The 13,935-nt window shown below is 38.5% G+C and overlaps 1 protein-coding gene across 2 annotated transcripts in view; it reads left to right on the top strand.

Moving 5' to 3' along the window:
* Oatp26f (Organic anion transporting polypeptide 26F) overlaps positions 1 to 13,112 on the top strand; it is a 52,896-nt gene extending 39,784 nt beyond the window's left edge. For both annotated transcript variants that reach the window (XM_076806452.1, XM_076806453.1), the window contains exons 8-13: positions 8,372 to 8,493; positions 8,577 to 8,840; positions 9,825 to 10,026; positions 10,446 to 10,593; positions 11,135 to 11,511; positions 12,054 to 13,112. In XM_076806452.1, coding sequence (XP_076662567.1) covers positions 8,372 to 8,493; positions 8,577 to 8,840; positions 9,825 to 10,026; positions 10,446 to 10,593; positions 11,135 to 11,511; positions 12,054 to 12,255 — 1,315 coding nt within the window. In that variant the 3' untranslated portion in view covers positions 12,256 to 13,112. The remainder of the gene's footprint in view (positions 1 to 8,371; positions 8,494 to 8,576; positions 8,841 to 9,824; positions 10,027 to 10,445; positions 10,594 to 11,134; positions 11,512 to 12,053) is intronic.
* Positions 13,113 to 13,935: the final 823 nt, after the last annotated feature.

Raw genomic sequence — 13,935 nt, 5'->3', positions numbered from 1 at the left:
ATCTCTCACATTCATATTGTTCTTTTTTTGATCCTTTGATTTCTACCTTACAGTTGGTACAATGCAACGTGTATTCGAATAAATAAGGGCCTAGTACGGATTTGCCCCGTGTACGGATTTACCCGACTGCACTATACCTAATCGAATAGTCACGATTAGTACTGCAGCGTTGAAATGTTACCTGAAACAAAACTGAGACATTGGAGGGGAGAAGCCGGTTAAAAAAATTCGAGAGATTACTATAGAGACGCGGCTCCGATACTGCCGGGCCCCCTCGAGGCCTGCTCTTCGGAGAAAAAGAAAGAAGAGTTGAAAATATCCCGAAGGGCCATTAGAGCGTATAATGGGTCGCGATTAATAGTGCATGTAACCCCGTGGTCGCGGTGTACACGCGTGTTCGCCCCATGGGGAAAATGTCAAGCGGTGAACCAATGTTTGACGATGACGCCGATGTTACCCTTCAAAACTGTCACTTCATCCCCCGACACTTAGAGCACAATCAAGTTCCATTTGTCTACTCGTCTCCCCGCGGATTCTCTCCCCCAGCCCTTTCGTTGAGTCACTCCGGCACGATGCACGTGAGAATCGAATTAATCGTCGGTCGACTGTCGCCTATCCCCACCCCCTCCCCTCTCTCGACCCCTCTTTCCCCTTATCATCTTCCTTGCTACATTCCTGGACAAAATTATAGCAAAAGTATGCAGTCTATAATTTCTTAGACCACACAGAATTTCCGAACGAAACGCACAATATCACAATTAGCGCGAATAAATTAAAAATACCAACTAACGTAAATCTGTTGAAATTTATACTTGTATGATACTTTGATATGTACACTACAATGACAAAAGCAAAATTAGTAAATCACATCATTATTGTTGGCAAGACTGTCAACATTCCAGTAACCAGTTTTTCTGCGTTAGACAAGTGTTACAAATTATAACCTCAAAATATCGAGTTTTTGTCTTGAAGCGTGCATAAATTAGTATCTTGTTATATATGATAATATCAGTATGGCTGTAACTGGAAATGGTAGGTTTACGTTTCTTTCACACGCTTTATGATATATTTTATGAACCGATACTTTTTAAGAAAAATTATTAGAATGTCGTAAGTTTTACCAAATTTCCACGCATTTGCACGCGTTGCGAAGTATTTCGTTTGAAAGCTTACTTCATCTCCATAAACGGCGAAGAGAAAACGCGATACCCCGCAATCCCATTATCATTTTATTTTAATATTTTGGTGAACGTATCTACGATCACCCGATTAGAGTTGTTCGAAGAATGGTTCAAATCGAAGAATTTGAAACGAAAGTATTGCGTTAGTGGATTACTAGAGGCTATTTTTACCGGAAGGAATGTGAGCGGACACAATAATGAAGGAATTTTAGAGAAAAGAAATCTTTTAAATTGAAATTTTTTTGTAAATTATGTTTTATTTACTTTACTCAAATATTTAAAAGTAATTTTAACATAAAATGTCAATTTTTTCCACGCACAATAATTAATTCTCACTAGAACTTACTTCTAGACCACTGTGGGACGCAGGAAGAGGGAACAAAAGTAAGGTTCGAAATCAAATTTTGAAAAATGAAATGAAGGAATTATTAATTTTCTACAAACGTTTTGGAAAGAGTCCGACACTTGTCTTCTAAATAACAACCCAAAAAGGAATGATTAGACCACAGTGAATTCTCGATATATGTCAACAACACGGGTCTTGCCAGCGTCATGTATCGTGCAGGAGACATACCCGAGTTATGTTTACACTCCTCGGCGTCCTTCACGGGGAATACCCCGCGGTAGTGGGGATAATTCCGCGACGTTTATCATCCAGGTGACATATATAGAGGAGTCACTGTATATTATTTGGACTGCTTTCTCGACTTTGGAATGAAATTGCTGTCACCATTAAAAAATTGATTAAGAAGCGCTCAGAACATTTTTATTTTGCAAAAACATCCGCAGTCTAATTACGTCACTGCGTGTGTACGTGGTCCGCCAGTAATTAGAGATAACGCGCACGTGTGCTGGCGTTTTGTCCTATCTCTTCAGGTTTTTCGTGCATTTTCTTGGTCCGGCGGGGCGTCAAGATGTATGTATATCGGTTAACGTCGGAGGCAAATCGATCTGTCGATCGTGTAAAGCATTTTCCCAACGTCCCTTCCATTCTCCAGGATCTCGGAACCGGTCAGAGTATCGATTCCCTTCGCCGTGTTCCCCCGACAATGACTATTTGCATGCTCGTTTTTCCTTTCCAGTCGTTTAATTTGCGCGCATCGCGCCTCCGCTACTCCGCGCTCCGCCGGAGAGACTCAATTAATCGGGCAGCCTCTTTTTGAATCGGCGTCGCTCTGGTTTTTTCTTCTCTTTTTTTTTTCCTTTTTTAATTAAACGACGCTCTTTGTTTCACTCTTTTTAACGTCCGCGAGATTATTGACGGAAAGTCTACGCGGACGATAACAGGAGAATGACATCGGTTTTTGCTCGTGGTACTTGTGCGTTCGGAGAGTTTCGTCGGTTTGACAGTGTTTTATTGTCAGTGTGCCTGTATTGGGTGTGCAAATTCATTTGCGACCCTCGCGCAACCCTTCGGTCAACCGTGTTTTCGATGAGCTTGTTTTTTTAAAAGCTCAGAGCTTTTCTTACACAATGTTGTTTTGTTGCTGCGTTGCATACCAGTTAAACAAGAGTTCGTTCAGGATTTCCGAGGTAATTTAACTTTTTCACTCTGAGCGATTATTTGATCATGAACATTTACAGAGAACAGTGATGACTATACTGCGGATTTTATGCAAAATAAAAATTTTTTACCTGCAACGAACTCAACTGAAGTAGACATTTACTTTTATTGTGTTCAGCAGATTGAAAATAATGTAGTGGTATGTTCAAATTTTTCTAATATTTTTGCCACTTAACACCTACTAATTTTTGTCATGAATGCATAAAATCCGCAGTCTAGCGATAACATTTAAAGAATTTGAAAGTATTGTTTCATTACTTTCAGCTCAATCGAATTGTTAAGAAGAGAAACAAATTGCTCCCGTATCTTAAAATTAATGCACACAATTTTTAGTTTGCATGAAAATCCACAGTCCAATTATGACATAATGAAGTGACAGAATTATGGGTTGAATTCAGAAGAAAATTGTTAATAGCTAACACGAATGACGATTAAACAGTTAAAGAAAATTCAAATAGCATAAATAGTAATAGCATTCAACTGATGCGTCCCATAATAATAATTAAAAGTCTAATAATCGAAAGGTCACCCGGTGAAAAGGTTAGAAGTCCGGAAGAAAGTCTGACTTTTAAGTTCCTCGTTCAATCGATTGGTCGAGGTTTCTATTTGAGTTGCTTGGTTGCTATTTCGATCTCGATTTAGCTGTAAATTTTAAGATCTAGAGGTGTTTCATCGTCTTCTTTGAGTGTCGAGAAGTGAATAAATATGCACGTCGAACAGATTTTTCGGCGGAAGCGTGGGGGAGATTTAAATTCGTTGACTATTCGAATCTTTCGCCAGCGAGACGCGGCTGAGCGTGAAATGTGAATGGCGGTGCTTCCGACTTTTAATTTCGGTCTTCTTCGAACCGCTTCCTCTTCCGTCCCGTTTTTATCTTTTGTCTTCCCCCGTGTAGGCCGTTGCCATAATAATTTCTCAGCTCCTCAAACTTTCTAGAAGAACGGCCCTGATTCGTTAATCGCGACGAAATTGAAGCCGACCAAGCGGTATTATCGGATTCAATTTTCCAAGCGACGGACTATTGTTTAATAAACATCAATCTCCAGCGAGAATCGTCCAAACGCGAATTGTAACTAGACAGCGAATTTTTTGCATTCTTGATCAAAGTGACCAGCTGAAATATTGAACTGCGAAAACGTTCGGAAAAATTGAGAATATTATTACATTCTTTGCAATTTAGTTTTTAAAACGTTAGAAACGTTAGAGGGTTAAACTTCACCTTGGGAACCCAGAAATGTTTAACTTTTTACTACACAATCCTGTACATCTTGACGAGAAAATGCCAAAAGTCGAAGTTTTAAGGCGAGGATTTCACTGGTTCAAAAGTTATGCGTGTTTAAAGTTGAGCGATTTTGGAATTTTCTCGTCAAAATGTACAGGATTATACAGTAAAAAGTTAAAAATTTCCGGGTTGCCAAGGTGAAGTTAAGCCTTATCGAGAGAAATAACACTTTCCTTTAATTTGTATTGCTTAAAATTGACAGAACATTTTTAACAAATTCTATTTATAACAAAAAAGGTATACTCGTCGAGCAGACGGACGAATCGGTCCGAAAAATTTAATCCCCATATAGCAGTGAACAAACAAAAGCGGAAATAAATCAGCGTTCGGAAGGTTCTCGAAAACATAAATAAAATCGCGGTAAATATAGGTACAAAAAACGTTTCAAAATACTAATGTAAACAACGGTATTATACCTTCGGTAAACACGGCACTCTATCGATCCAGTGTGTGGAATCAAAATTTTTTGAAAACGTCTCCCTCTTTATGAAAACCGAAACTTTACGAGAAAGATGAAATTTATTTGTACGCGACCTATTTCGAGGTACAGTCGAAAGGGAAAATAAATAGTACAATAAAAAATGGACGCTAGCGTCAGAATATTTATCACCGACACGGAAATAAAGGTGTGAAAAATTGAAAAACTACGTGCTATAACTAGACTACGGATTTTTGTGCAAAATGAAAACCGTGTGAATAGATTGACGTTATTTCCACTCCGAAAATGAAAGTGTTAAGATTGGAACTTTTTATAAACAAGAAAAAGTAATTATACTTCTGACACGTATACCGTACTTTAAAATGAGAAATTAAATTTTTTTTCAAATGTTTCCATGTGTAATTTAATTATTTATTTTGTTTCACTTTCTCGCAATTTCGTAAATCTCTGACATATTTTCTAAGCGAGACTTTTTTTCTATGCGGTCCCTCTCCACCGCATGAAAAAAATTTTCTGTAATATGTTGTAAAAAATTATTTGTTATAGCTATTTATGAAGTTTTTGAATATTTTTTTTATGCGGTCCTTATCCACCGCACAAAAATAGGTTTGACGGTAGTCGTGCAATAAACATTTCTAATAGATACAAGAGAGTACTATACAATAGCCAGTTAAGTCGGCTAAAGGATGATCCCACAGTTAGTCAGCCATTTTCGAGTGATCAATCACCTGTTCATGGTTTTTTCGCGGAAAAAATGTGCTACGCCCACCGTCTGGAAGGAATTTAACGTCCACCGAAGGGGGTTGTATAGTTGCTGGAAGTCTCTGCTGGAAATATTCACTTCGGCAATCAATAAAAATATCCTTACACAACCCCTGAACTCAATCAAGCGAGAGATATTCTTTAAAATAACTTGAGGCTGAAGCGAACTCGAGAGAAGACTATAAAAACGGCGAAAGACTCGCTGAAAGAAGCTGTTAATTGATCATTTATTGGAACCGTGAATATGTAAGATATTTTCGTTTCACTTAAGAATTTCAAAAAATCAATAAAGTATACATAAATATAGTAACCTAATTTTCTGCATCGTTAACAATCTACTGGAATCGTTGATGCCAAAAGTAATATTTTATTTAACCTATAAAAAGGATTCTACATAAAGTCATCTCCGAAATTTCCGTAAAAATCCATAGTATAGTTATAACCTAACTCCAGCTACCGCACCTATGTTTATTTTACTCGCGCTGAAAAAAAATTGAATACTTTGTTTATTTCGATCAATTTCGTGGAGTGTAGAGGTGTCCAGGCTCGAAAGTAAATATATCGACTTTCAAAAGTTGATTCCACCTATTTTTGGAAATGATTGATTCAGCCTGTTTCCGGTTCTCTCCAACTGAAAAACATTTGCAAAAAATTCTACTTCCAAACTGTTCCCAGCATACAATCCCTGAAAACAAACATACCGATAATCAATCCACCAATAAATACTGACTGATAATCAGTCAAAAATTCACTCTCGATCACGCAAGATCACGAGAGGATCAGACGCGTAGCAAAGTCCAAACGTCATCGATGAAGTTTCCGGCAGCGAAGAAGTTGACGGGGCTCGCGGAACGCAATCGCATAATTAGCAAACAACGAAATACAATTCTCTCTCTTTTTCTCGCTCTCTCTCTCTCTCTCTCTCTCTCTCTCTCTCTCTCTCTCTCTCTCTCTCTGTCTCTCTCGCTCTCTCCGTAAATAGCGAGAGACGAGCAGGGTCGGGCAGGACCAATAGCGTCCTTGGTGGTGCAATTACATTTCCCCGGAACCGCTCGCGTCTGAGTGGCTCGTATATGTGGCGCGTTTAATTTCCCAGGCAAATGAAAAGTTTCGCCGGCAGATGCTGCCCCGGCCAACTTGCTCCCCGGGCCTCAAAGCTGCCCTCCAAACTACTTTTCTCACTTTCCTCCTCCCTGAGCGATAGAAACTCCGATGATTCTTGCTCCCGATGCTCCCTCAACATGGCCGCCTCGCAATAATCATTTACCTCTCGCGAAAGCTCCAGCAATTCTTACCGTTTCTATCTCGCCTCTCATTAGAATTTTCCGGAGTCAGCCAGTGGCCCACAAAACATTTTCCCAAGTTCACAGTTTCATTTCGTCCCGGGAAAAAAACGAATTCGAGTTAATTCGCTTGTTAGCAAACGGCTTTTAACACTAGGTTTACGGAACACTAAAAATGACTATTTCACATTACTTTATAAAAATAACATGAACGTATCGATCAAAGTTTGTAGCAATTTTTTTAATAATATATACCCAAAGAAATCAATTTGTTAAATAATTGCTGATGGATGCATTTTTACAATCTCAATATTCGCAATTTAAAAATATTAGAATCCGTCATTTTGACGGGTCCCGTAAATCTAGTGTTAATATGGTATGGACGACTGTGTTTCACATTTCTTTTCTTTGCGACTTTAACAAGACGAAAATAATACATTTTCGACGTTTTGGAATATTTTCACTAGTTTGGAGAAACACATTTTTGTCAGAATGGCATCAAATCTGTTGTCGAACAATAAAATAATTCAATATAGTAAAAATAGGAGTACCTGTTGAATAATCTAAGTCTGAGTGTATCTTTTTTCACGTTGAACCATGACTGTCTAAATTATCAAAAGACATTAAACTTTGGAAATAGTTGTTTATGTAAAAGAATGGAAAATCCTGGTCCGGGACGCCTGTGTCTTCACGGTAAAATTAGTCGGTGAAACTGCGCAGGGTTGAGTGAAACGTCCGAACCAGCGAAAAACAGCGACCGGAAGTCGCGACGGTTGCGCCGAAAGTTCTCGGGGAAACGCATCTCTAGCCTACCCGTCAGCAATGAACCCCCGTTCCCGGATAATTACTTTTGTTCCTCCTCTTATTTCCTTTTTTTCCCCTCCCCCGTTTTCGTTGAAATTCTTGTCCGGTTTTCTATTTACGCGTCCCAGTTTCCCAACTTCCGTTTAATATCGGGTTCAAACGGAAGATACCGGCCCCGCGGATTCGTTTAATGATAGCGGCTGTGCACGGTCTCTTTCGAGATTCTTTGCTTTTTATTAAAACGCTTCTTCGCGCTGTTAGAAATGCTGCCGGAGGCTGGGCTGTTTCCTTTGAATCAGTGGCTTCGAATAACCTGCTATGAACGCCGAATTACGAGTGTTTCGCACCGTTGAATTTCCGGCGGCCGAATTGATGCGAGAGCATTTCGATGAAAGCGTTCCAAAACGACGTGTGGACGTGTACGACGTATGGAAATCTTCAAAAAGTTGCACCACGCAAAATGTAATAGAGTTGAACGCCATCTCATTCTATTTTCAACTTTTTAAAATTGTCCATGAAGACTGATTAAAAATAGTTGCACAAAAATGGTCCCAGGAAAATGTTTTAAACATTTATGTCATTATAACGTCACATTTTATAGAAGTGCCTCATAAATTTTTCAAGGTAAACGGTAATCACGCGAAAAAGAAAATTTCAAATTCCCCCATTTTTGTCTTACCTTTACAAGCGTAGTACCAGTGGATTGTTGAGGTCTTGCCGATTGAAACGAGTCCAAACACGGCGTAAATCGGACTATTACCATGAACTTAATTGAGTTCGATGATTATTGACATACGTTTGATTGCGATATATGACGTCTATAAAAGTAGACCGATTCGCGTCGTGTTCGGACTCATTTTAATCGGAAGAACCTCAGCAATCCATTGGTACCACATTTGAAAAGGTGAGACAAAGATCATCAGTGAATTTGAAAATTTGCTTGACCGTAAGTTTATTTTTTACGCCAGCGGCATCCTTTTGGTAACTGACCCGACAGTCAGACTCAGCACCGAGCGTGTTAAACAAACGATTTCATGATTGCAACCTGAATTTCAGGATCGGTTTGACGCCGGAGAGCAACGTGTGGGTCGGGGCATGGTGGATAGGGTTTCTAGCAGCGGCGGTGCTCAGTTTCATAATCGCAATACCGATCCTGGCGTTCCCGGCAGCGTTACCTGGTACTCTCAACAATCTCGTTAGACCGTTCACCACTCGGCGTCCCACGCAATTATTAAAACAAAGCGTGCATTTGTTCGCACAGGTTCCGAGGAGCTGGCGAAGGAAAGAGTGTCGGAGGCGCACGAGAAACCGAAGCAATCGGCCTCCAGCGAGACGATCGAGGCTTTCTCGAAAATTCGCGAGCTACCGAGAGCTTTGACCGAGCTGCTCGGCAACCCTGGATTTTTCATGTTGAATTTGGCAGGTGCCAGTGAAGGATTGCTGATCGCCGGATTCGCGGCGTTCCTCCCGAAGCTGATCGAAAATCAATTCAACGTCAGCGCTAGCTCGGCCGCGTTGCTAATGGGTGAATAATATCGAAACTTTCTGTTATAATCAATCAAACGGGCCCGCCTCTACCGGTCACCTTAATCGCCGTCATTTTTTCGCCGGAGAACCCCCAGCGATATTTTTGGACAAAAAAAAAGAACACGAGTATCGACTGAACGATATGTTACCGTGTCCCCCCCCCCCCCCCGGTGATACCGTGACGTGAATCGTTTTTACACCGCCGCTCCAAATTTTTGGCGATATCCGCGCGCCCATTAAAAACAACAAAACCGTACGGTTTTCAAGAACGAATATTGTGCGTGTCGCACTCCTCTCGGAATCGCGGAATATATTGGGAAATGTTAGAGGACCGTTCAAAACGTTCCCAACCGATCCGCGATTTTTCATTGTGCGATTGTACAAACTGCGGTTCTTGTTTTTCTCTCGATTCCACGATAGACTACGCTTTTTTCGAACGCAATACATAATGTTCGCTGTCGACCGGGAGCTTTGGATTAGTTTCCCGTGTCGTGGAAATGCGAACTTTTCCGCGGAGTTTGGAAAAAATTTCTTTCTTTCAAGCTTAGTTCTTGCAGTCTAATTCTCCCGGTAAACAAATGTTTCTGCGATCCTCATGTTTATCTGAATTTCAAGATAAACCACATTTTCAGTCTTCAATTATAATTGTCCTTGTAATACGAGCACAATCTTTTCGATAAATTTTCTGTATCGTGCAAATACCAATTTTTAAGTGGAGCTTCGTAAGAATTTATTTCAATTGTTACAGTGAAACGCGTTAGAGTAGAATTGTTAATTTTATTGTGTTCGGTGGATGAATTCAGTTCGTGGGAAAATCTCGCTTCCTGTATTTTTGGATTAAAATTTTGGCGCTTATTCGGTGACCGATCTGAAACTTTTCTATTCCGGGGGAGTGCATCGATTTTTGGATTCAATTTAGCGAGATTTCGGAGCTCGAGAATTTGTTTGAACGCGGCCCGTGACGAAGCCTTTTTGTTTCTAGGTCTGGTTACGGTTCCTGCAGGCGGAGGCGGTACTTTCCTCGGTGGTTATCTCATAAAACGGTTTAATTTGCCCTGCTCGGGCATTTTAAAGTTTTGCCTTTTGGCCACTGCATCCTGCATCGCCTTCACTCTGTGCTTCGTGCTGAATTGTCCGAATCTGAACTTCGCCGGAGTCACCGTCCCCTATTCCGAGCAGACCAAGTACGTTATTCTTCTTCACGCCGTTTACCACTTTTTATATTAGGGCTACCCATAACTAATCAATTATTTGCAAAGAATTTGTTTCGCCTTTAGTTCTGTACCGATCGTTGAAGAGGAAACGCGTATTCTTTTACAGTTTTCGGTAAAGCAGCCTGTGCTCAAAATATTCTAAAAAGTATAATTTTTTTGTACAACTACAAAGTTTTTTTACAACTACAAAATAAAATTTTTTTATTACTACAAAGTTTGTTTTAGATTTCAATTGTAATTGATTACTTATGGGTCCCCCTAATACTATAAATAGAAAATTTGAATTTTCAGCCTATTTCTAAATTCTCAGTCAATTTCTTTTCGCCATTTTTTTTTACCAATAGAGAATCTGTATTTTCGAGGATACTGTGTGATGGATAAATTTCCAGAAAATCTTTCTCATTGGACGACGCGTGCAATAGTGGCTGCGGATGTTCGAGATCGGAGTTCAATCCAATATGCGGCGTCGACGGAATCACATACTATTCTCCGTGCCACGCGGGATGTTACCAAGAAACGCGGATAAACGACTTCGAAGTAAATGCTCTCTTTTGTGTCCTAAATTAGATTACATTAATATCTTGACATTGTTACTTCTCAAAACAATTTTCTATCTGCGCTGAATTACTGGCGATTCCTTCGAAACCAATACTATTCAGCACAAACTAAATGCTTGGGATTTTCAATATATTTCTCGCTACAAATGAACATTAAATTACATTAAATTTGAACACTTTTTTTATTACATTTTTGTGCACCATTAATTTCCCAAACTTTAAAATTTTTCGTATCAAAAAATCCACATCAAACAGTAGAGTTCAAATATAATATTAAATATTGCACGAACTTTCAGTAAAATGAAATATCCTATCTTCATTTTCTAAATTTGAAAATTGTTTAATATCCATTTTAAAGTAACGTTTTAATAAGATATATTATACAATTTTCACTAAGCAAAGTAGTTTTCTTTTACGAATCGAGTGAAACAATCACATAAAGTGTCCATATAATATATAAAATTATAAAATGAATTGATGATTTGATCGATTTAATTGATTAGTATATTTTCAATTTCCAGGTGTACTCAGATTGCAGCTGCATACGTTCACCAGCGATGAACATGACATCCGGCAGCGACATAATCGCCTACCAGGCAATCAACACCACCTGCAACACAACCTGTTCATATCTGTGGCCCTTCATCGTCCTGGCTTTCTGCAATATGTTTATAACATTCCTCTGCACAATGCCGGCGCTGTCGGCAACGCTTCGCGTCGTACGGGACGATCAAAAATCGTTCGCTTTGGGAATACAGTGGATCAAAGTGAGGATTTTAGGAACCATACCAGCACCCATGGTGTTTGGTGCTCTTATAGATGACACCTGCATTTTGTGGAATGAGACTTGCGAGGGCAGAGGGGCTTGTCTCGTTTATGACAATTTGTATATGAGCAGGTAGGGAGAATTTGTGACAATTATCAATAGTCTATGATAAATATTCCTTCATCTTTTCCAATCATTTGCTATTTATTATTAAATTTCATATTTTATGCGTTTATGATAAACACGAGTAGATCAGATACAAAAACATCCTATGAATTAAAATACTATTGCTTCTAATTTATGACAGTTATTAAGAAAAGAAGTAAATGTCTATGCAGACATATTTTTATTTAGAGTAATAATAATCCACTGTCTATTATACTACATGATTTGATAAATTTACGTGTAAATCCAATGAAACATTTTCTCATCTTTTTAACAATATAATTGACGACTTAGTGATGATTCGATTTGGTTAAAAGAAATTAGTAAAAATAGACCATTAACTGAACATGTTTTTAATGATTTTAATAATGTGTCACTCCCTCTTATACATTTTTATAGTTTCCAATTGATAGCCCTTTTAGTTTCGTTTTATTTTGGAAGAAGTATCTTGATTGGAATTGTTATTGATTATGAGGATACTGTACCGAGCTTCGTGGTTCTTTCTTCAGGTACATGATGGCGTTAGCTTTCCTCGGTAAAGCAGCTTCCCTCCTTTTCTTCTTCCTCGCCTGGTGGACCTACATCCCTCCAGGAGGTAGAAGAGCTGATCAAAACTCTCGAGAGGAACCCACCACCACGTTAATGTTAAACGACACGTCCCACGAAACACCGACAACACCAGCCACGATAAATCCCATAATCGAACCCTAAACAATCAGTTTCCAAACCCCTTTGTTTATTGAAAGCCGAGGAACGACCGTAGGCGAAGGAAAATCAATTAGTCGCTCGAAGCTGCTGACTAGCTATTATTACTAATTATTTCCACGTCTGATAATAGTTATAATATTAACAGTGCGTGACACACAGACACACGGGGTGATTTCATTCAAAATCAACGGCATTTAATTTATAAATTCTATCATTTGCAAATTGATACTGGAAATGTGTGGAATGTGTCTAAAAATCCACATTTATTTATTGCGAGAGCTGAGATGATGGCTTCGAGCGACCATAGAGTTTATACTAAATATTGAATTATAGTGGCGGTACAATTGCGGGAAATAAGCTTCAGATGGGATCGCTTGTTCCGACTTTCTTGAAAGTCTGCTAGTCAGTTGAGAATGAAGACGAGGATGAGACCTATATTCTGATGAACGAAGATGATATGAGAAATAAGATTAGCAATGCGTACCAACTGGATGGACACATTTTTTATCGAATAGTTACGCAATATAATTTATCGTAGACGGTTATACATATATAGTCTATCTAATAAGTGTTTCTATATTTTTACGGACTAGGTAAGACGAGGTACGATGTAAAGGAAATAGTCGGTTATTTATTGAGTAATTTTTATTCCGTAGGTCGTATCGGTTCCAGGTTAATCACGATACGTTCACTGGTTATTATTACTGCTAACCTATTCATTAGAGAACTGTCTAAAAAGGTGGCGTTTCCTATATACGTGCTCAAACATATTTATATTAGTAACAATTATTTTTATTGGCACATTTTCAAGTCTAAAATTATTCAGAAGTAGCCTGACACACTGCGTTTTTAATGTTTGTTAGGTCTATAAGTGTGTAAAAAGTGTCGAAAAATTTCAGTTTACCTGTGAGCAGAATGAAAATTTAGTAGAATTGTTTTCTAAAAATCATCACGCTTTGTACTGTAGTGGCAATGAAGATTCGAAAAAATACGAGCACTAAATGTTCTGATTGAGACATCAAATAAGTTATAGAAACTACTGTCTATATGTTGCTTCAGCAATTTTTGTATTCTTCGTTTGATAGCAGCAACAGAAAAATTAGATTCAAGCTCGCGTTTGATACTCGCAAAAATTATAATCTGTGTGCGGACACAGTATAAGAAATCCCACCTTAAAATTGTATAGTTACCATTATACAATTCACAATAAATAGACTACATCGTGTAAGAGACATACACTGCCAAAATTGATACATATAAGAATCATGAAAATAAGTTTCTTCTGTTAACGTCGCAACGATCGAAGTTTGCTTACAATGGATCGCAACCATCATCGTATAACACGTATGTATGAAAGCATAGTTTACAGTTCTCGGCCATTAAATTGGGACCGAATTGAGAAGCGAAATTATTATTAAATATACAGGTTAGAGATTTTTTAAGCGTCCCTTGTGATTATTATATTATATTATAAAAAGACTCCAACTCAATTGCAAGGAACAGAAGATCAATTAAAATGTCTTCCTTCTTTTGGTCATTTTAATAAGTCGAAATTAATGTAACAATACTGTTAAATTCGATTAATGTCTTTACAGTTTTCAATCTCGCCTATTCATTTTTGTTAGAAATACACACAATCGACAGTCTAATCATAAAATATTATTACAAGTATTTCATATGTGT

Source organism: Halictus rubicundus, chromosome 2, assembly GCF_050948215.1.
Source record: "Halictus rubicundus isolate RS-2024b chromosome 2, iyHalRubi1_principal, whole genome shotgun sequence".
Taxonomy (NCBI): domain Eukaryota; kingdom Metazoa; phylum Arthropoda; class Insecta; order Hymenoptera; family Halictidae; genus Halictus; species Halictus rubicundus.
Note: the sequence above shows the minus strand (reverse complement) of the source record. Positions and strands in the feature narration are given on the sequence as shown.